Below are 20,902 nucleotides of genomic sequence, written 5' to 3'. Positions count from 1 at the left end.
CCCCTAGTGATAGCTTTGAAGGTAGGGGAAAAGGAGATTCAAAGGAAGGCAGCATTGTTGGGATATCTTGATTTTAGCCCCATGAGACCTGTGTCAGACTTCTGATCTATAAAACTTTAGGATAACAAATTCATAGTTATTTTAAGCCACAATGTTAGTGGTACTTTGTTGTAGCAGCAATAGAAAAGTAATACAGCCCACTACAAATAAGTGCCCTCCCTCAACTCTTTCTCTGAAACTGCTCTAACTAAAGCTTAACAATGAATTCATAATCAACAATCTCAATAAATTATTTTAAATAGCACCTTAATGGGATATTCTTTGTGGCACCAGTTGAATACTCCCTTCTTGATTTATTTTTTCTTAGCTTAAAATACCAACCTTGCCTGGTTTTTTGACTCCTTAGATCACTCCATTCTAGCCTGCTTATTTGGCTTCTCTTCTTTTGCTCATTCCTTCATTTTTAATTTTTTAGATAAGGAATAAACATAACCAAAATACCAATATCATCAATGTCTCTAATCAACAATAATTTCTTGTCAAATATCTAGTCAATTACCTCATCTCTTAAAAGGTCCACACATTCACATGAGTATTTTATACATCATCTAAGTTTCTTTTAATTTCTAAATACACAAATTTTCTATATTCTCACCTTTGTCTTTAAACATTTCAATCACATCCTCTATGAGGGTCACCACCTCTTTGATGTTCTTTGGATGGTGTAAATTCACCCAAGTCCTGACCTCTTCAGGAAGGATTGTCAGGAATTGTTCCAGTACCAACACCTCTAGGATCTGCTTCTTTGTATGAATCTCTGGTCTCAGCCACTGAAGGCAGAGGTCCCAGAGTTGGCTCAGGGCTTCATGAGGCCCAGTCACTGCTAAATACTGGAACTGTCTGAACTTTTGACGAGAGACCTCAGAGTCACATGTCTCCATTTCTAGGATGTTTTCCTGCTGCCAAGACTCTTCTTTCAGGATCTCACTTTGTAGGACTAGGTTTTGAGGCATTGAGAAGGTTATCAACTTGTTCAGAAGCTGCATCTTTCTGGACAGAACTCCTACTGCAATTCAAATTTGTCTTACCAGAGGATTCCAAGAATTCTCAGGCTTTGGCTAAGCATCTGTGTACTAGATACAGTGTGAGTTGCACCAAGTTATAGTTCAGTACGGAGAAAAGTTCCAGGAGCTTCAGACACAAAGTCAATATTCAGGAACCTAAGAGACTGAAAAAAAAAGACACAAATATGACCCATAGACAATGAACAAGTATTAGGTGGGACTGATAGATAAGAGTGCAAATGTTATTCTTAAAATTACCTAAGAAAAATAAATATTATGGACTCTTATTCCATTCATGTTTCCCTTCTTTAGAACAGAAAAATATGGTTTCTCTTTCCCCTAGCCTCCTACCAAAAAGAGAAACAAACAGATAAATAGGCTCCCAAAAAAAGTGATAGAAGAAATAGATCATAGATTTTTTTTTAAAAAAAAAAAAAAGAACACCTCACAATTGCATTTTTTTTTTTTTTTTTTTGTACCAGGTAACAACTCATTTTTTGCCTTAAAACAAAGCAAAATAAATCTTCAGGCAGGTTATTCAAGTTATTAAGACTTCAGACCAGATATGCCAGAGAAACGTCTTCCCCACTTCTCATTAAAATACCAATAAGTTTATATAAAATGTGTAAAACTGACAATAGCACTAAAAAGCTAAGGTAAGAGACAATTATATAAAAAAATACTAGAATGAATATCCATGAGCTGTTTCATTGTTAGGGATAAATTGAAAGTGCATTTCTTGACTATAATAATTTGAGAGTTTTCATTTGTTAAGGACTTACTATGGGTTAGTCTGCAATGGCCACCAGGGACTCTTAGGTTCTACTAAGTATTTAGACTCAGAAGGCTACCATAGGTCATATTTGGCACCAGTTTACTTGGAAGGCTATCAGACAGAAAAACACTGCATGGCAGTAGAGGCAAAACAAGCATTTTACTTCAAGGGAGTCCCTGTGGAGTACAGCTCAAATGTAAGGAAATGAGACCCACATAGGCAGGTGCAGAAGGCACCCTGACTGAAAAGCCTTCCTACAAAAGCCAACAACTCTTGTAACAACGGGTTATATAAGTGTGTTGTTTACATCTTCACAAAAGCTTGGGCCCATTAGAAAAGCATATGTGCATTAAAAAAAAAAAAAAAAAAAAAAAAAAAAAAGCCCAAATAAGCAACTTTTAGACATTCAGAGTTAACCTCCTTTGTATACCCCACGAAAATGACCCAACATCTACTCTCAATTGATAAGACCCTGAACTTACAAAGCCCCATCCTACTTCAACCTCTTGGAGCTCTCTGGCCCAGAGATTCCCTGTTGTGTTGATTCTGCACCATCACCTAGGCATGTAAGCAACCCCCTTTCTTTTCTCCTCTCCCACAGGAGTTTGGGAGTTTTTGAGTTTTCCTCCTGTCCTGTTGTTGGTTCCCTCACACCCTGGCCTCTTGAAGGACTTCCTGCCACACCCACTGCAAACCTGTCAAAGCAGCACCTCCAATAGTTTGTGTTACTGCTATTTAGTGGTCAAATTTTTTTTTTTTTAACTCCACAATCTTCAAATTCAAACTCACTACACAACTCCATAATGACAACTTTCAGGATTCCTCCAAAGGGCTTACCCAGTTGTAAGAGTCGCTGCATTTAGGGAAGTCTTATCTGATTTATATTTCTCCCATTCCAGAGGCAACTTCCCATTCAGGGGTCATTTTTATTATAAGCACTGTTGCCTAGTAACATAGTTGACATTCCCATACTTTGCCAGTTTCCAGGAAAAAGAAAAGAATTAGAGTTGAGGGAAGGTCAAATTATCATACAAAAAAGGGAAAAAGGTTTTGTTAGCCTTTTACTCACAGATAATCACTGTGCTAAGTGCTTCACATATATTATATTTAACTTTACAACAACTTTATGAAGTATTAATCAGTATAAATGTCTCCATTTCAGGTAACTGAAGCTTAAGAGAGGCTAGGTAACTTTACCCAAGGTCAAGAAGTTTTTAAGTGACAGAGTTGTGATGTGAACCCATATTTGGCTCAAACAGCTTCCTTTTAACCATTACAATGCCTTAAACCCCAAAATATAGAAGCTCCACTTTCAGAACTACAGCCAGATAATAGAACATCAAACAAGATAAGACATTTTAAATCACTTTTCATTCTCTATACCTAATTTAGAACTACAGGGATTATCTTGAGAAGTAAACATGTAGCAATATTGAAATCACCACTTAGCAAACCCCTTTTCTACTGAAGTAACGGGTCCCCTACTTGTTTCGAAAGTTTCCATTTCTTTTGTTTGAGCTCCCACAACTTCATGTTTATTCAATAGAAGTTTGCTTCACCACAAGAGCAGCTGCAGTTTTCTTTCCTTTTGCAGCACCTGCTAAGGCTGGCTCTGATCTATTCTAACCACTGAACATGCTAAGCCTCCATTTTAAGAGCAAGCATGACTTTCAACAGAGCATGCTCCACTAAATTCCACTCTTTACCCTGCCTTCCCCAATTGGATTAGCCCACATCACCTCACCCTATCCTTACCCACTCCCTTTACACTGCCTTCCCCAGACAGTATAAAAACCAGGCTCTACTTTGTTCTGTGAGACTGATCTGAGGCTTTTCCTCTAGTCTCTTTGCTGGTCAACAATGCAATAAACTCTTTCTCTTCTTGAAATTCTGTTGTCACAGCATTGACTTCTGTGCACATTGGCAACAAGCCACTTTGGGTGGTAACAATCTGGCAACCACAAAGGGAAAGGGTCTTAGAGACCCCTGCCTGAGGTTCCACAGCCCTCTGGGTCTGAATTTTCCAGTCATTGACTCTGAGCAGCTGCCTAGACCAGTTAGTCTAGAGGCTTGACAACCAGTACGTTCTCCCATTCCTGCCACCGTCATCAGCCCTTCAACACAGTTTAATTTTGAGAAAAGAAACAGTTCCAGGTAAAGATGTCTTCTGGGTGAGTAACTTTGATAAAAGTGCCTCTTCTTACATGAAAACTATCTGTTGTTCTGGTTTGGTTACTGGGTTAAGAATGTGGGTATGAGTCCCACCCTTATCTCAGCCTTGCTATCAACTAAGATTGTGGATTAGAGTCCCGTCCAATCAGGTTGTATAGGGAGCAGGTCCCAGGCATATAAAAGTCAGTCATTGAGGTACTCACATTCTGGTCATGCGTTCAAGTCCCACATTGGTCTTGGTTTATTTTTGTCTTTTCTTTTTTACTGGTTTATAGAATCACTGTCTACTGAGTCTGAGTCTTTGTTTAGTTCTGTGAACACTTTGTCTTAGTGCACTGAAAGGTGTAAACATGAGAAACGTTAACAGCATAATTGGCTGCAGTCTTATAAAATGTGCTTTCAATAACTGGTTAAAGCTTAGCTATGAGCCAATGAAAAGGAAAAAGATGGTATTTTTCTCTAACACTGCATGGCCTCAATAAAAATTAGAGACTGGAGAAAACTGGCAAGAAAATGGAACCCTAAATTACAACATTATATTGCAATTGGAATTATTTTCTAAGATGGAGGAGAAATGGGATGGAATTCTCTATGTTCAATCCTTCATGCCTTATGCCAAAATAAGTATTTGCAAAAAAGATGTAATATTATGATTGAAACAGAGAAAAACTACTGGGTCCCAGCTTGGGGAAAACTGAAGTTAGAAAATCAGAAAAATGACAGTCCTGAGCAAAACAGGTCTTGCCAGAATTCAGCCCTAATGAGGACCTGTCCCTATTGCATTAGCGCTTCCCTCAGCTCCCCTGCTGCCTCCTTATGCTGGGGAAGAAGGGGAAGATGGTGCCTCTTCCCCCTTGGAGCAAGTCCTCGTCAAGTCCCCCCACATCACCTGGTTAGGTAGGAATGGTCTGCCCACCTCACACCCATCAGGGCACTCAATTGTGTCAGGGAACTACCCAATCCCAGGCAGGGCAATTCTCACTCAGACATGTTCCAGCCAGACTAGACAACCAAAGAAAGCCCAGAAGTTTTATCTATACACATTTTCCTTTTTCCATCTCTGATCTGAATAATTGGAAAAACAAAATGCTTTCATATCAGGATGACCCTAAAAAAATGGAGAATCTCTTTAGTTCTATTTTTGTTACTCATAATCCTACATGGGCAGATATTCAAGCCCTCTTAAACACACTCCTCAACCCAGAGGAACACAGAATGGTTCTTGAGAAGGCCTTTCAAGAAGCCGACGGGTTGCATGACTGTCCATCTAACAGCTCAGTTTATGTCCCCTCAGCTCTGGCTATTCCTATGACAGAGCCACACTGGAAATCAAATGAGCAAGGGAACCAAGCTAAATTAGATCATTATAAAGGGTGCATCATAACAGGAATACAGAAAGGAATTCCAAAACTAAAAACCCTGAGGAAAGTTCAGGAAGTCCAGAAGGGACCAAAAGAGAATCCTTCGGTCTTTCCTGAAAGGATTTTTGAGGCATATAGATGATACACCAATCTGGATCCTGAGCATCCAGACACTATGAGATTAGTTAATATGACTTTTATTAGCCAACGTGCTCCAGACATAAGAAAAAAAACTTCAGAAATTAATGGAGGATTAGGAATGCCAATGACTCAGTTAGTTGAGACTGCTTTTAAGGTCTTTAACACCAAGACCAATTTCAGGACAGAGAGATGAAACACCTAGCTGCCCTGCTGGGAGCAGTCATCGGCCAAATTTTAACTGGGTCAAGATGCATTGGACCAGCCAAAGAAGAAAAACAAAGGGTAAGACCCCCAGGGCCCCCACCAACTAATCTGAAGTGTATCTATCCCCTGGGGCCACAACAATGTGCCTTTTGCAGGGATGAAGGCTATCAGAAGTGAGAATGCCTGAGTCAACCGGCGGGGGGGGGGGGCCTGGATACCTGGCAAGTCCACCCACCAAATGCCTCCGCTTGCAAGGGATGAGGGTGACCAGGAATGACGGGGCCAAAGGGCACGTTCCAACTTTAGCAGCCATACACCATTTCCCACCAGGAGCCCCAGGTATTTATATTAGTGGGAAAGAAACTTACAGACTTTTTAATTGACATTGGAGCTACCTACTCCATTTTAAACCAAAAACATGGAAGTTTCTCACTAAAAACTGTAATGGTTATTGGAGGGCCTGGAGCCTCAAACAATAAGCCTTTTCTGCAATCCCTTGAGTGCCAAGTAGGAAACACCAATTTGAAACACAGTTTTCTCTATATGCCTGAATGTCCTGGGCCACTACTCAGATGAGATTTACTAACCAAATTAAATGCCCAAGTAACCTTTTCAGCAGAAAAGTCATACATTGAAGTTCCCCTGACCCAGGCTTGTGCCTTTCAGTCTGCCCTGCTACACTCAGAACAAGTCCAATCTAAGATTCCTGAAGCCATCTTCTTGAAGGTAAGGCCGGATGTGTAGGCTGATGGGATGCCAGGAAGAGCCAGAACAATTGAACCTGTGCAGGGAAAGGTCCAGCTTGACATGAAAACTCCTAACCTTAAACAATATACCATAAAGGAAGAAGCTCAAAGAGGCATAGAACCCTTAAAACTCATTTCTCAAATTTGGCCTGTTGATCCGTATAACACCCCTATCCTATCTGTTCTAAAGCCCAGTACTAAAAAGGAGTATCAGTTTGTGCAAGAGTTGAGGGCAATCAATCAAATAGTGGAGGATATACATCCACTAAAGCCAAACCCATACACATTATTAACCACCCTGTCTGGAAATCTCTGCTGCTTTATTGTACTAGATCTAAAAGATGCTTTTTATTGTATGCCATTGAGCCCTGAATTCTAGGAACCATATGCTTTTGAATGAGAGGATCCCTGGACTAGTGTTAAGCAGCAATATTGTTGGACAGTATTTCCCCAAGGCTTTAAAAATGTCCCCACTTCCCAGCAACACAGGATATGACTCCCTGGGATGAATCTGGACTTAGCATCGTGGAATTGAGAACATCTTCTTGACCAAAGGGGAATGCAAAATGAAATGAAATAAAGCTTCAGTGACAGAAATTTCAAATGGAATCGAGAGGTCACTCTGGTGGACATTCTTATGCACTATATAGATAACACTTTTTAGGTTTTAATGTACTGGAATAGCTAGAAGTAAATACCTGAAACTATCAAACTCCAACCCAATAGCCTTGACTCTTGAAGACGATTGTAGAACAATGTAGATTACAAGGGGTGACAGTGTGATTGTGAAAACCTTGTGGATCGCACTCCCTTTATCCAGTGTAGGGATGGATGAGTAGAAATATGGGAACAAAAAGTAAATGAAAAATAGGGTGGGATGGGGGGGATGATTTGGGTGTTCTTTTTTATTTTTATTTTTTATTCTGATTCTGATTCTTTCTGGTATAAGGAAAATGTTCAAAAATAGATTGGAGTGATGAATACACAACTATATGATGGTACTGTGAACAGTTGATTGTACACCATGGATGACTGTATGGTATGTGAATGTATCTCAAAAAAAACTGAATTTAAAAAAAAATGCCCCTACTTTATTTGGAGAGACTTTAGCAAGAGATTTAAGAGAACTGCAACTCCAGGACTGAGTCATTTTACAATATGTAAATTGCATCCTAATTGCTAGTAGATTGAAAGAAACATCTAAACACAATACTATTTTAACTGAAATTTACAGCAGATCAGGGATATAAGGTGTCCAAGAAGAAAGCCCAGATTTCATGGCCCACTGTGAAATACTTAGGGTTTGAGTTATCACAAGGGCAGAGAAACTTGCTGCCTGATAGGAGAGAAGCCTAATCCAGAGTAACAGAACCAATCACCTGGAGAGAGCTGCAAGGATTTCCAGGAAAGGCAGAATTCTTTTTTTTTTTTTTAATTGTGGACTTTAACATATCCACAAAGAAGTGATAGATAACCCTCCAAGTGCAATCCAACAAGTAGAGAGCAAACGTCAAAGAATGCCATGGGTTACAGCTCCACAGTTTCAGCCATTGCCATTTCCTTACTGTTAAATTTAGCACATATGCAAAAAGGCAACAACTCTCAAAACACAAATCAACAAGTATATACAGGAAATTTCCAAGAATGCCATGGGTTACAGTACCACAGTTTCAGTTTCTTATTTGGATACCCAAATTCAGACTTTTAGTTAAACCAGTATATGAGACTTTGAAAAGTGGTGATTGAATTGGACTGCAGAATGCCAACAAGCATTCTGTAAAATAAAAGAAAAACTTCTAATAGCTCAAGCTGTAGGCCTCCCAGACATTAAGAAGCCTTTTGATCTGTTTGTGAATGAATACCAAGGAGTTAGTTTAGGGGTGCTAACCCAGAACCTCAGCAGCACATGAAGGCCTATTGCCTATTTCTCAAAACAACTAGATGCAGTAGCACAGGGATGGCTGGTCTGCCTCTGGGCTGGGGCAGCTACTTGTGACTTAGTGCAAGAAACAGAGAAATTCACCTTGGGACAGTTCATGGTTATATATACTCCTCACTCTGTGCAATTCAGAAAGGGGTCTACTGGCTTCTGGGAGACTAGGCAAGTACCAAGCCATCTTGCTAGATAATCCAAATGTAAAAACCAAAGGCAGTCTCTTCTCTGAATCCTGCTACATTACTTCCCACCATTCAAAGAGAACCTGTTCATGACTGCATACAAATAATTGAGAAAGTTTATTCTAGCCTACCTGATCTCATGGACCAACCCCTAGAAAACCCAGACCTGGAGATGTTCACTGATGGAAGCAGTTTCATGGAACAGGGATACTGGAAGGCTGGGTATACAGTACCAATGCTACAAGAGACACTTGAGGCTGAGGCCTTTCCTCCAGGTACACCTACTCAACAAATAGAACTCATAGACCTTACCAAGGCCTTACATTTAAGAAACAATAAGATTCCAAAATGCCTTTTCAGTAGTTCATGCACATGGAACTATCTGGAAGGAAAGAGGGCTACTAACTTCAGGAGAAAGGACATAAAGCATGCCAACATGATCATAGCCCTACTAGATGATGCCATTATGCTACCATGGGAGGTGGCAATTATCCATTACCCTGGACATCAGAGGGTAAGGACCTAAAGCTAGAGGGAACATTTTAGCAGACTGTGCAGGTAAAAAAGGCAGCTAAGTTTTAACAGCTGACAACAATGGCAGCACTCATACCAAGCATTGATTTAATGCCCTTCATATTAAGAGTTGAGGAATGGGGATTTCCTCCCAAAATGCAACACCCCTCCCATTCTCAGTATGGCCCATTGGCACTAGGAGAACCAACTGAAGCCACTCCTGAGAGTAGGATTTTTAATAAGGAGGGAGTAGTATTAATTGCCAAAAATTTAATGAAAAGAATTATCACTCATTAGCATCAGGGTACTCATTATTGGAGAGACACCATGTACCAATGGCTATTAAAATACATTGTTGAACCCAACATGAGAAAAACTGTATAAAGAGTGATCTAAGAACGTCTTGTTTATGCCATGAACAATGTCAAGTCAGGCCCTCCACCACCTATAATGGGCATCTGGGCACATGGAGTAGGATCAGGGGAAGACTGGCAAATAGACTTTACCATCATGCCAAAGCCCAAGGGAATTACAAATACCTCCTTGTCTTTGTGGACATTCTCTCAGGGTGGGTTGAGGCATTGCCCAGCAGAACTGAGAAAGTATTTGAAGTGACTAAGATATTACAAAGAGAAATTATTATTCTCCAGTTCGGAGTACTACATTAAATCCAAAGTGATAACAGGAGTGCTTTTATTGCCAGGGTAACTCAAGAAGTCTCAGACACTTTAGACATTCATTGGAAGCTACATGCATCTTGGAGGCCATAATCCACAGGAAAAACAGAAAATATGAACAATACTCTAAAAAAATCTATAGCCAAAATTGCTAGGAAACCAACCTGACCTGGCACAAGGTTCTGCCAGTTGCCCTACTCAAGATAACAGTGGCTTCCAGAAGCAGGTTCAGTTTGAGCCCCTATGAAATAATATTTGGGAGACCCTTCCTCAAAACCATTTACAACAGCCTGAATAGCAAAACATGTCATGATGGGTTAGAAACCATAAAATATGTCCAATCCTTAGAAGCCACTCTGTCTGCAGTACATAATTTTGCTTCTGATCAGCTCCTATTTCCCACTGATATTCCCTGACATTGTATAGATCTGAGTGCTTCTTAGAAATTGGAATAAACAGCACCCAGATAGCCAATTGAGGGCCCATCCCTGTCATGTCTTGCTTGTTACTCTTCTGTTACGTTGCAGGGATTCCAGTACAGGATTCATCACTCAACAGTAAAAGTTATCAAAATAAAGCCTCAGTGGAACCATCAACACTGACACAAGACCAAGACAAAGGGGTCTCTGCAGAAATTCCTCATCACCTCCCAGTTACACCTGTGAACCTATCACAGACCTAAAGTTACTTTTTAGAAGAGCCAAAAATGAGTGATGAGACTGCACTGCCTACCCATGCATTCTCCTTTTCTTATTAGTTGCACTGTACAAACCTACTGTTTCCAACATGAATGGGCACTAAGCATAATCATAGCTGAATTAGGATTAATAATAGGACTGTTAGCCCTTTGGGGTGCGTATACCATGAAGCAGCTTTATACAATTTAACTGCAAAGGTTGAGGAACTTGTCAGTCCCACTGCTACAGCACTTGAGGCCATTTGAGTCTCTATCGACTCTTTGGCAAATGTTGTTATGGACAATCAGAAAGCCTTAGACGATCTTTTAGCTATATAAGGAGGAGCATGCGCTGTTGCAAACATCTCCTGCTGTGCTTGGTAAATACCTCCAGCCAGATTAAGCTAAATATACAAAAGCAATACAATCAAGACACCTGGCTAAATTTGATTAATAATCCATCTACACAAAACTTGTGGGAGTCAATTCAAAGCTACTTACCCAGTATGCCTTGGATCTTACCCATTTTAAGTCCAATAATAGGAATGGAAGTGCTTCTTAGGTTCAAACCTTTAGTTCTAGACATTGTTGTCAACTTTGTATCTCAGAGACTGTGGACCACTGGACTCTCCACTGTCGTCAGAAAACAGGGGTATCAGCCTGAGCCTGAGCAACCAGCCATTACAAGGGAAATGGACACCCCAGAGCCACCTTGTTCTAGTCTGCTAATGCTGCAGAATGCAAAACACCAGAGATGGATAGGCTTTTATAAAATGGGGGTTTATTTCACTACACAGTTACAGTCTTAAGGCCACAAAGCGTCCAAGGTAACACATCAGCAATTGGGTACCTTCACTGGAGGATGGCCAATGGCGTCCGGAAAACCTCTGCTAGCTACGAAGGCAGCCAGTGTCCACTCCAAAGCTCTGGCCTCAAAATGGCTTTCTCCCAGGATGTTCCTCTCCAGCAAGCTTGCTCCTCCTCAAAACATCACTCACAGCTGCACTAAGTTCCCTCTCTTTGAGTCAGCTTATTTATATGGCTCCACTGATCAAGGCCCACCCTGAATGGGCGGGGCCACGCCTCCATGGGAACATCCCATCAGAATCATCACCCACAGCTGGGTGGGGCACATTCCAAGCAAATCTAACCAGCACCAAAAGGTCTGCCCCACAAGACCACAAAGATAATGGCATTTGGGGGACACAATACATTCAAACCAGCACACACCTCTTCAGCCTGGGATCCAAGAATACTTCCATCTGCATGCTAACATGTTCCATTCCTTGAATCCCAACCTACACCCCACGTCAGCAGGAAGTAGCTAGAGTGGTTGTCGTCCCTCATCCCTCAAGAGTGAGAAATTTGGAGTGGGGCAAGATGGCAGAGTGGTGAGGTGTACGTTTTAGTTACTCCTTCAGGGCAGTAGGTAGAAAGCCAGGAACCCTGTGGACTGGACACCACAGAGCAATTTGACTTTGGTCATACTTCATACAACACTCATGAACACATGGAACAGTTGAGATCAGAGAACTCTGTAAGTTTTTGCGGCCAGGGGACCTGTGCTCCTCCCTGCCAGGCTCAGTCCTGTGAGAGGAGGGGCCATCAGCATGGGGAACGAGAAGGGAGAACTGCAGCTGTGGCCCTTATCAGAAACTTGTTCTACTGATCCAAACTCCAAGCACAGATAGACTGTGACCAAACACCAGAGAATCCGGGAGCAGCCAGTCTGGCGAAGAGGAGCTAGGGATAGCAAAAACAGCAAGAAAAATCCAAAAATAAAACTGGAGGCTTTTGGGAGTTCTGGTGAACACAGAACGGGGAAGGGCAGAGCTCAGGCAGAGTCAGGTCATATGCAAATCCAGAAGATGAGTTTCTTTGTCTGAAAAAACAGTTTCTCTGCTCCCTGGGTCATTCCTTAATGTACCTAATTGCCTTGTCTCTTAGAATTTCAATAACCCATTAGATCTGCAAGAGGAGCCTTTCCTTTTATATATATATATATATATATATATATATATATATATATATATATATATACACACACACTTCTCGCTTTTTCTAAAACAATTACTCTAAGAAGCCCAATACAGAAAGCCTCAAAGACTTGCAATTTGGGCAAGTCAAGACAAGAGCAGAACTAAGAGAGCTCTGAGACACAAGGCAGTAAGTCCAGTGGCTGAGAAAATTCACTAAACACCACAACTTCCCAAGAAAAGGGGGGCATCCCCTCACAGCCATCTTCCCAGTGAGCAGGGAACACTCCTGCCAGTCAACAGCCTCAAAGCCCAGAGCTGCCCCAGACAACCCAGTGTGACAGGAAGTGTTTCCAACAACACATGCACACACTACAAAATCGGGTGTGGACATTTGCCTTCCCTGCACCCTCAGCTGGTTGTCCCAGAGTTGGGAAAGCAGAGCAGTGTGAACCAACATGCCTCATCCAGCCATCCTTTCAGCAGACTGGTAGTGTCCCTACACAGCCCTGCAGCCGAGAACTGCCCTGGGGGGATGGTGCTCACCTGTGACATAGCACAGTCATCCCTCAACAGAGGACCTGGGGGTGCACAGCCTGGAAGAGGGACCCACTCCCAAGTTTCAGGGACCATACGCCAATACCAAGGACTTGTGAGTCAGCGGCAAACAGTGGCAGGACTGAACAGAAGGATTAAACTACTGCAGCAGCTTTAAATCTCCAGGAACACCAGGGAGATTTGATTGTTAGAGCTGCCCCGCTCCCTGACCACCCAGAGACATGCCACATGTACAGGGTGGGCAATACCAACTACACACATAAGCTTGGTACAACAATTGGAACCCACAAGACTCACACCCCCACTCACCACAAAGACAAAGCGGGGGAGAACTGGCTTGAGGGGAATAGGTGGCTCGCAGATGCCACCTGTTGGTTAATTAGAGAAAGTGTATCCACAAAGCTGTAATTCTGACAAATTAGACATAAAGGTTTTAATCACTCTACAAATCCTAAAAGAACCCTTTCAAGTAAAGCAAATGACAAGAGGGCAAAAACAACAGAAAATTTTAAAGCATACAAAAAAACCAGACGATATAGATAACCCAAGCCCAAGCACCCAAATCAAAAGACCAGAGGAGACACAGTACTTGGAGCAATTAATCAAAGAACTAAAGATGAACAACGAGAGCATGGCACAGGATATAAAGGACATGAAGAAGGGCATGGCACAGGATATAAGGAACATGAAGAAGACCCTAGAAGAGCATAAAGAAGAAATTGCAAGAGTAAATAAAAAAATAGACAATCTTATGGAAATTAAAGAAACTGTTGACTAAATTAAAAAGATTCTGGATACTCATAGTACAAGACTAGAGGAAGGTGAACAACAAATCAGTGACCTGGAAGATGACAGAATGGAAAATGAAAGAACAAAAGAAAGAATGGGGAAAAAATTTTAAAAATTGAAATGGACCTCAGGGATATGATAGATAATATAAAACGTCCAAATATAAGACTCATTGGTGTTCCAGAAGGGGAAGAGAAGGGTAAAGGTCTAGGAACAGTATTCAAAGAAATTGAATCTTCTAAACACCATAAATACACAAATCATAAATGCCCAGAGAACTCCAAATAGAATAAACCCCCCCCCAAAAAAAACACATTCTAAGACATATTCTGACCACACTGTCAAATACGGAAGAGAAGGAACAAGTTCTGAAAGCAGCAAGAGAAAAGCAATTCACCACAAACAAAGGAAACAGCATAAGACTCGGTAGTGACTACTCGGCAGTCACCATGGATGCGAGAAGGCAGTGACATGACATATTTAAAATTCTGAGCAAGAAAAATTTCCAACCAAGAATTCTTTATCCAATAAAGCTCTCCTTCAAATTTGAGGGACAGCTTAAATTTTTCACAAACAAATGCTGAGAGAATTTGCTAACAAGAGAACTGCCCTACTTGAGATACTAAAGGGAGCTTGACTGACAGAGAAACAAAGAAAGAAGACAGATATGGAGAAAGGCTCAGTACTAAAGAGATTCAGTATGGGTATGTTAAAGGACATAACAGAGAGAGGGAAAAAATATATATAACCAACATAAACCAAAGAATAAGATGGCTGATTCAAGAAATGCCTTCACAGTAATAATGCTGAATGTAAATGGATTAAGCTCTCCAATTAAAATATACAGATTTGCAGAATGGATCAAAAAAAATGAACCATCAATATGTTGCATACAAAAGACTCATCTTAGACACAAGGACACAAAGAAATTGAAAGTGAAAGGATGGAAAAAAAAATATTTCATGCAAGCTACAGCCAAAAGAAAATAGCAGTATTAATCTCAGATAAAGTAGACTTTAAATGCAAGGATGTTATGAGAGACAAAGAAGGCCACCACATACAAATAAAAGGGGAAATTCAACAAGAAGAAATAACAATCATACATGTTTATGCATCCAATCATGGTACCACAAAATACATGACACAAACACTGGCAAAACAAAAGGAAGTAATTGCTGTTTCCACAATAACTGTGGAGACTTCAACACATCACTCTCTCCTATAGATAGATCAACCAGACAGAAGACCAGTAAGGAAATTGAAAACCTAAACAACCGAATAAATGAATTGGATTTAACAGACATATATAGAACATTACATCCCAAATCACCAGGATACACATTCTTCTCTAGGGCTCATGGAAATTTCTCCAGAATAGATCATATACTGGGACTTAACACAAGCCTCAATAAATTTAAAAAAAATTTTGAAATTATTCAAAGCACATTCTCTGACCACAATGGAATACAATTAGAAGTCAGAGACTTAGAAAATTCACAAATACCTGGAGGTTAAACAACACACTCCTAAACAATCAGTGGGTTAAAGAAGAAATAGAAAGAGAAATTGCTAAGTATATAGAGTCGAATGAAAATGAGAACACAACATACCAAAACCTATGGGATGCAGCAAAAGTGGTACTGAGGGGGAAATTTATACCACTAAACACATACATTAAAAAGGAAGAAAGACCCAAAATCAAACAATTAATGGATCAACTGAAGAAGCTAGAAAATGAACAGCAAACCAATCCTAAACCAAGTAGAAGAAAAGAAATAACAAGGATTAAAGCAGAAATAAATGACATAGAGAACAAAAAAAACAATAGAGAGGATAAATAACATGAAAAGTTGGTTCTTTGAGAAGATCAACAAGATTGACAAGCCCCTAGCTAGACTGACAAAATCAAAAAGAGAGAAGACCCATATAAACAAAATAATGAATGAGAAGGTGACATTACTGCGGATCCTGAAGAAATTTAAAAGAATTATAAGAGGATACTATGAACAACTGTATGCCAACAAACTGGATAATGTAGAGGAAATGGACAATTTCCTGGAAACATATGGACAACCTAGACTGACCAGAGAAGAAACAGAAGCCCTCAACCAACCAATCACAAGCAAAGAGATCCAATCTGTCATCAAAAAGCTTCCCACAAATAAATGCCTAGGGCCAGATGGCTTCACAGGGGAATTCTACCAAACTTTCCAAAAAGAATTGACACCAATCTTACTTAAACTCTTTCAAAACATTGAAGAAAATGGAACACTACCTAACTCACTTTATGAAGCTAACATCAATCTAATACCAAAACCAGACAAAGAAGCTACAAAAAAGGAGAACTACAGGCCTTTCTCCCTAATGAATATAGAAGCAAAAATTCTCAACAAAATACTTGCAAATCAAATTCAAAGACACACTAAAAATAATCAGACACCATGACCAAGTGGGGTTCATTCCAGGCATGCAAGAAGGGTTCAAGATAAGAAAATCAATCAATGTATTACAACACATCAACAAATCAAAAGACCATCTCAATAGATGCTGAAAAAGCATTCGACAAAATCCAACATCTGTTTTTGATAAAAACAATTCAAAAGGTAGGAATTGAAGGAAACTTCCTCAATATGATAAAGAGCATACATGAAAAATGCACAGCCAGCATAGTACTCAATGGTGAGAGACTGAAAACCTTCCCTCTAAGATCAGGAACAAGACAGGGATGACCGCTGTCACCACTGTTATTCAAAATTGTGCTGGAAGTGCTAGCCAGGGCAATCCCACAAGACAAAGAAATAAAAGGCATCCAAATTGGAGAGGAAGAAGTAAAACTGTCATTGTTTGCAGATGATATGATCTTATATATGGAACATCCTGAGAAATCAATGATACAGCTACTAGATAATAAACATTTAGCAAAGTAGCAGGATACAAGATTAATGCACATAAGTCAGTAATGTTTCTATATGCTAGAAATGAACAAATTGAAGAGATATTCAAGAAAAAGATACCATTTTCAATAGCAACTAAAAAAATCAAGTATCTAGGAATAAACTTAACCAAAGAAGTAAAAGACCTATACAAAGAAAACTACATAACTCTACCAGAAGAAATAGAAGGAGACCTTAAAAGATGGAAAAATAGTCCATGTTCATGGATAAGAAGGCTAAATGTCATTAAGATGTCAATTCTACCCAAACTCATCTACAGATTCAATGCAATCACAATCAAAATTCCAACAACCTACTTTGCAGATTTGGAAAAGCTAGTTATCAAATTTTTTTGGAAAGGGAAGATGGCTCGAATTGCTAAAGACACTCTAAAAAAGAAAAACGAAGTGGGAGGACTTACACTCCCTGACTTTGAAGCTTACTATAAAGCCACAGTTGTCAAAACAGCATGGTACTGGCACAAAGATAGACATATTTATCAATGGAATCAAATTGATAATTCGGATATAGACCCCCAGATCTATGGCTGACTGATCTTTGATAAGGCCCCCAAAACCACTGAACTGGGACATAACAGTCTTTTCAACAAATGGGACTGGGAGAGTTGGATATCCATATCCAAAAGAATGAAGAGGACCCCTACCTCACACCCTACACAAAAATTAACTCAAAGTAGATCAAAGATCTCAATATCAAAGACAGTACCATAAAACTCCTAGAAGATAATGTAGGGAAACATCTTCAAGACCTTGTATTAGGCAGCCACTTCCTAGACTTTATACCCAAAGCACAAGCAACAAAAGAAAAAATTGATAAATGGGGACTCCTCAAGCTTAGAAGTTTCTGTACCTCAAAGGAATTTGCCAAAAAAGTGAAGAGGCAGCCAACTGAATGGGAAAAAATTTCTGGAAACCATGTATCTGACGAAAGACTGATATCTTGCATATATAAAGAAATTTTGCAACTCAATGACAATAGTACAGAGAGCCCAATTATAAAATGGGCAAAAGAAATGAAAAGAAGTTCTCTGAAGATGAAATACAAATGGCCAAGAAACACTTGAAAAAATGTTCAGCTTCACTAGCTATTAGAGAGATGCAAATTAAGACCACAATGAGATACCGTCTCACACCAATTAGAATGGCTGACATTAAACAAACAGGAAGCTACAAATGCTAGGGAGAATGTGGAGAAATTGGAACTCTTAATTCATTGTTGGTGGGACTTTATAACAGTTCAGCCACTCTGGTTGTCAGTCTGGCAGTTCCTTAGAAAACTAGATATAGAGTTACCCTTCGATCCAGCAATTGCACTTCTCGGTATATACCCAGAAGATATGAAAGCAGTGACACGAACAGATATCTGCACGTCAATGTTCATAGCAGCATTATTCAATTGCCAAGAGACGGAAACAACCCAAATGTCCTTCAACAGATGAGTGGATAAATAAAATGTGGTATATACACACAATGGAATACTACGCAGCTGTAAGAAAGAATGATGTCGTGAAAGATATGACAACATGGATGACCCTTGAAGACATAATGCTGAGCGAAATAAGCCAGGCACAAAAAGAGAAATATTATATGCTATCACTAATGTGAACACTGAAAAATGTAAAACAAATGATTTATAATGTAGAATGTAGGGGAACTAGTGATAGAGAGCAATCAAGGAAGGGGGAATGATAACCCAATAAGAACAGATAAACTATCGTGGGTAAATTTAACTTTCTGGGAATGCCCAGGAATGACTATGGTCTATTAATTTCTGATGGGTATGGTAGGAACAAGTTCACAGAAATGTTACTATATTAGGTTACTTTCTTGGGGTAGAGTATGAACATGTTGGAAGTAAAGCAGTCATCTTAGGTTAGTTGTCTTTTTCTTACTTCTTCGTTATGGTCTGTTTGAAATGTTTTTTTACTGTATTTTTTTAATTTTTTATTTGATATAGTTGATTTAAAAGAAGCAGAGTTAATTTAAAAAAAATGAAAAAATATGCAGAGCCCCCTTGAGGAGTTGGTGGAGAATGCAAGGGTATTGGGCTTCCCCACCTCGATGGTTGCTGAGGTGCTCACAGAAATAGGGGACTGGTGGTTTGATGGTCTGAGCCCTCTAACACAGGACTTGCCCTTGGGAAGACTGTTGCTGCAAAGGAGAGAGTACGCCTCCCATTAATTGTGCCTAAGAGCCTCCTCCTGAATGCCTCTTTGTTGCCCAGATGTGGCCCTCTCTCTCTAGCTAAGCCACCTTGGCAGGTGAAATCACTGCACTCCCCCCTACATGTGATCTGACACCCAGGGGAGTAAATCTCCCTGGCAAAGTGGAATATGATTCCCGGGGAGGAATCTAGACCAGGCATCCTGGGACGGAGAACATCTTCTTGACCAAAAGTGGATGTGAAAGGAAATGAAATAAGCTTCAGTGGCAGAGAGATTCCAAAAGGAGCCGAGAGGTCACTCTGGTGGGCACTCTTACGCACAATATAGACAACCCTTTTTAGGTTCTAATGAATTGGAATAGCTAGCAGTAAATACCTGAAACTATCAAACTACAACCCAGAACCCATGAATCTTAAAGACGATTGTATAAAAATGTAGTTTATGAGGGGTGACAATGTGATTGGGAAAGCCATATGGACTACACTCCCCTTTGTCTAGCTTATGGATGGATGAGTAGAAAAATGGGGGAAGGAAAAACAAAACAAAACAAACAAACAAAAAAAGGGCATCCAGCATTCTTTTTTACTTTAACTGTTCTTTTTCACTTCAATTTTTATTCTTATTATTTTTGTGTGTGTGGTAATGAAAATGTCAAAAATTAATTCTGGTGATGAATGCACAACTATATAATGGTACTGTAAACAATTGAATGTATGCTTTGTTTTGTATGACTGGATGGTATGTGAATATATCTCAATAAAATGAATAAAAAAAGAATATATGAAAACATTGAAATATAAAAAAAAAAAAAGGTGGGGGAAGGGATGGTACTTAAGAACTTCTATGAAAAAAATCAATCTCCCAAGCTTCCCCCCTTTCTATGTTCTGATTTACTCCATGGCAGTAAGTTTTTGAAATGTTTTAGTTCCCTTTTTTATTTCAGTTATGAGAGTGTTCCTTCACCTGAACTTCTAGTTTTTCTTGTGATATTTTTAAAAAACATTTCCACCATATTTTAAATTTAAGAGTTCTTCCTTGTTCATAGATGGTTCTTTATCCAGAGCGCTGTGCTTGTTTCATTGTCACACTATCATTTCAAATTTCTCTGAGGATTTTAAATTTGAATTTTCTATTTCTTAAATTCCTTTGTTCCCCAATATCTGTGATTAACTATACAAATGTAAAAAAGTTTTTCAATGAACTAGAACAAATATATGACACTATTACAAAGAGTTAACAGAAGAGGGGTATATGGGAAAAATGTATATTGTGAACTACAGACTATAATTAACAGTAATATTTTAAGGTTCTTCCATGAACAAGAACAAATGTACCACACCAATTTGTGGATTTAGGGAAGATTTGGTTCTTTTTTATTTTTATTTCTTTTCTGGAGTAATGAAAATGTTCTAAAATTGATCACAGGGATGTATGCACAATTTTGTGATGATACTGTGAGCCAGTGATTGTATACTTCATATGGTTTGTATGTTGTGTGAATATATCTCAATAAAATTGCACTAAAAATTTCCTTTTTTCCTGTGGTCAGGGTTTCTGCTTATCCTGGCTTTTAGACATCTGGTGTTCCTTAGTTCTCCGCTAATTTTCAAGAATCGAGTGTTATGCTGATGATTATAGACAGTCATAATGAAACCACTTACCAACCCCCTTTTCACTGAAGTAGCCCCTCCCTTACTGGTTTGAAAAAGTTTTCTGATTTTGTTTGTGCTCCCACTCCCTCATATTTATTCAGAAAACCTTGCTTCCCTGCAAGAAAAGTTAGTTTCCTTTCCTTTTGCAACACCTGCACTAAGGCTGGTTCTAGCTAGTTCAAACCACTTGAACGTAGTCAGGAGAAGCCCTGACCTAAAGTAAGCTTTGCCTAATTACAATAGTAAAAATAACCTCCACTGATCATGCTAAGCTGCCATTTTGAACATGTGATGCATGAGGTAGCAACATTTGGAACTGAGCATGCTCCACCTCAGCCCACACCCTAACCGACATCTTTTCA

The 20,902-nt window shown here is 39.6% G+C and overlaps 1 protein-coding gene across 1 annotated transcript in view; it reads right to left on the bottom strand.

Moving 5' to 3' along the window:
* Window positions 1-20,902, bottom strand: part of ZNF215 (zinc finger protein 215) — a 36,582-nt gene that overhangs the window by 12,990 nt on the left and 2,690 nt on the right. The window contains exon 2 of the mRNA XM_037840154.1: window positions 656-1,228. Coding sequence (XP_037696082.1) covers window positions 656-1,046 — 391 coding nt within the window. The 5' untranslated portion in view covers window positions 1,047-1,228. The remainder of the gene's footprint in view (window positions 1-655; window positions 1,229-20,902) is intronic.

Source organism: Choloepus didactylus, chromosome 6 (assembly GCF_015220235.1).
Source record: "Choloepus didactylus isolate mChoDid1 chromosome 6, mChoDid1.pri, whole genome shotgun sequence".
Classification (NCBI taxonomy): domain Eukaryota; kingdom Metazoa; phylum Chordata; class Mammalia; order Pilosa; family Megalonychidae; genus Choloepus; species Choloepus didactylus.
Note: the sequence above shows the minus strand (reverse complement) of the source record. Positions and strands in the feature narration are given on the sequence as shown.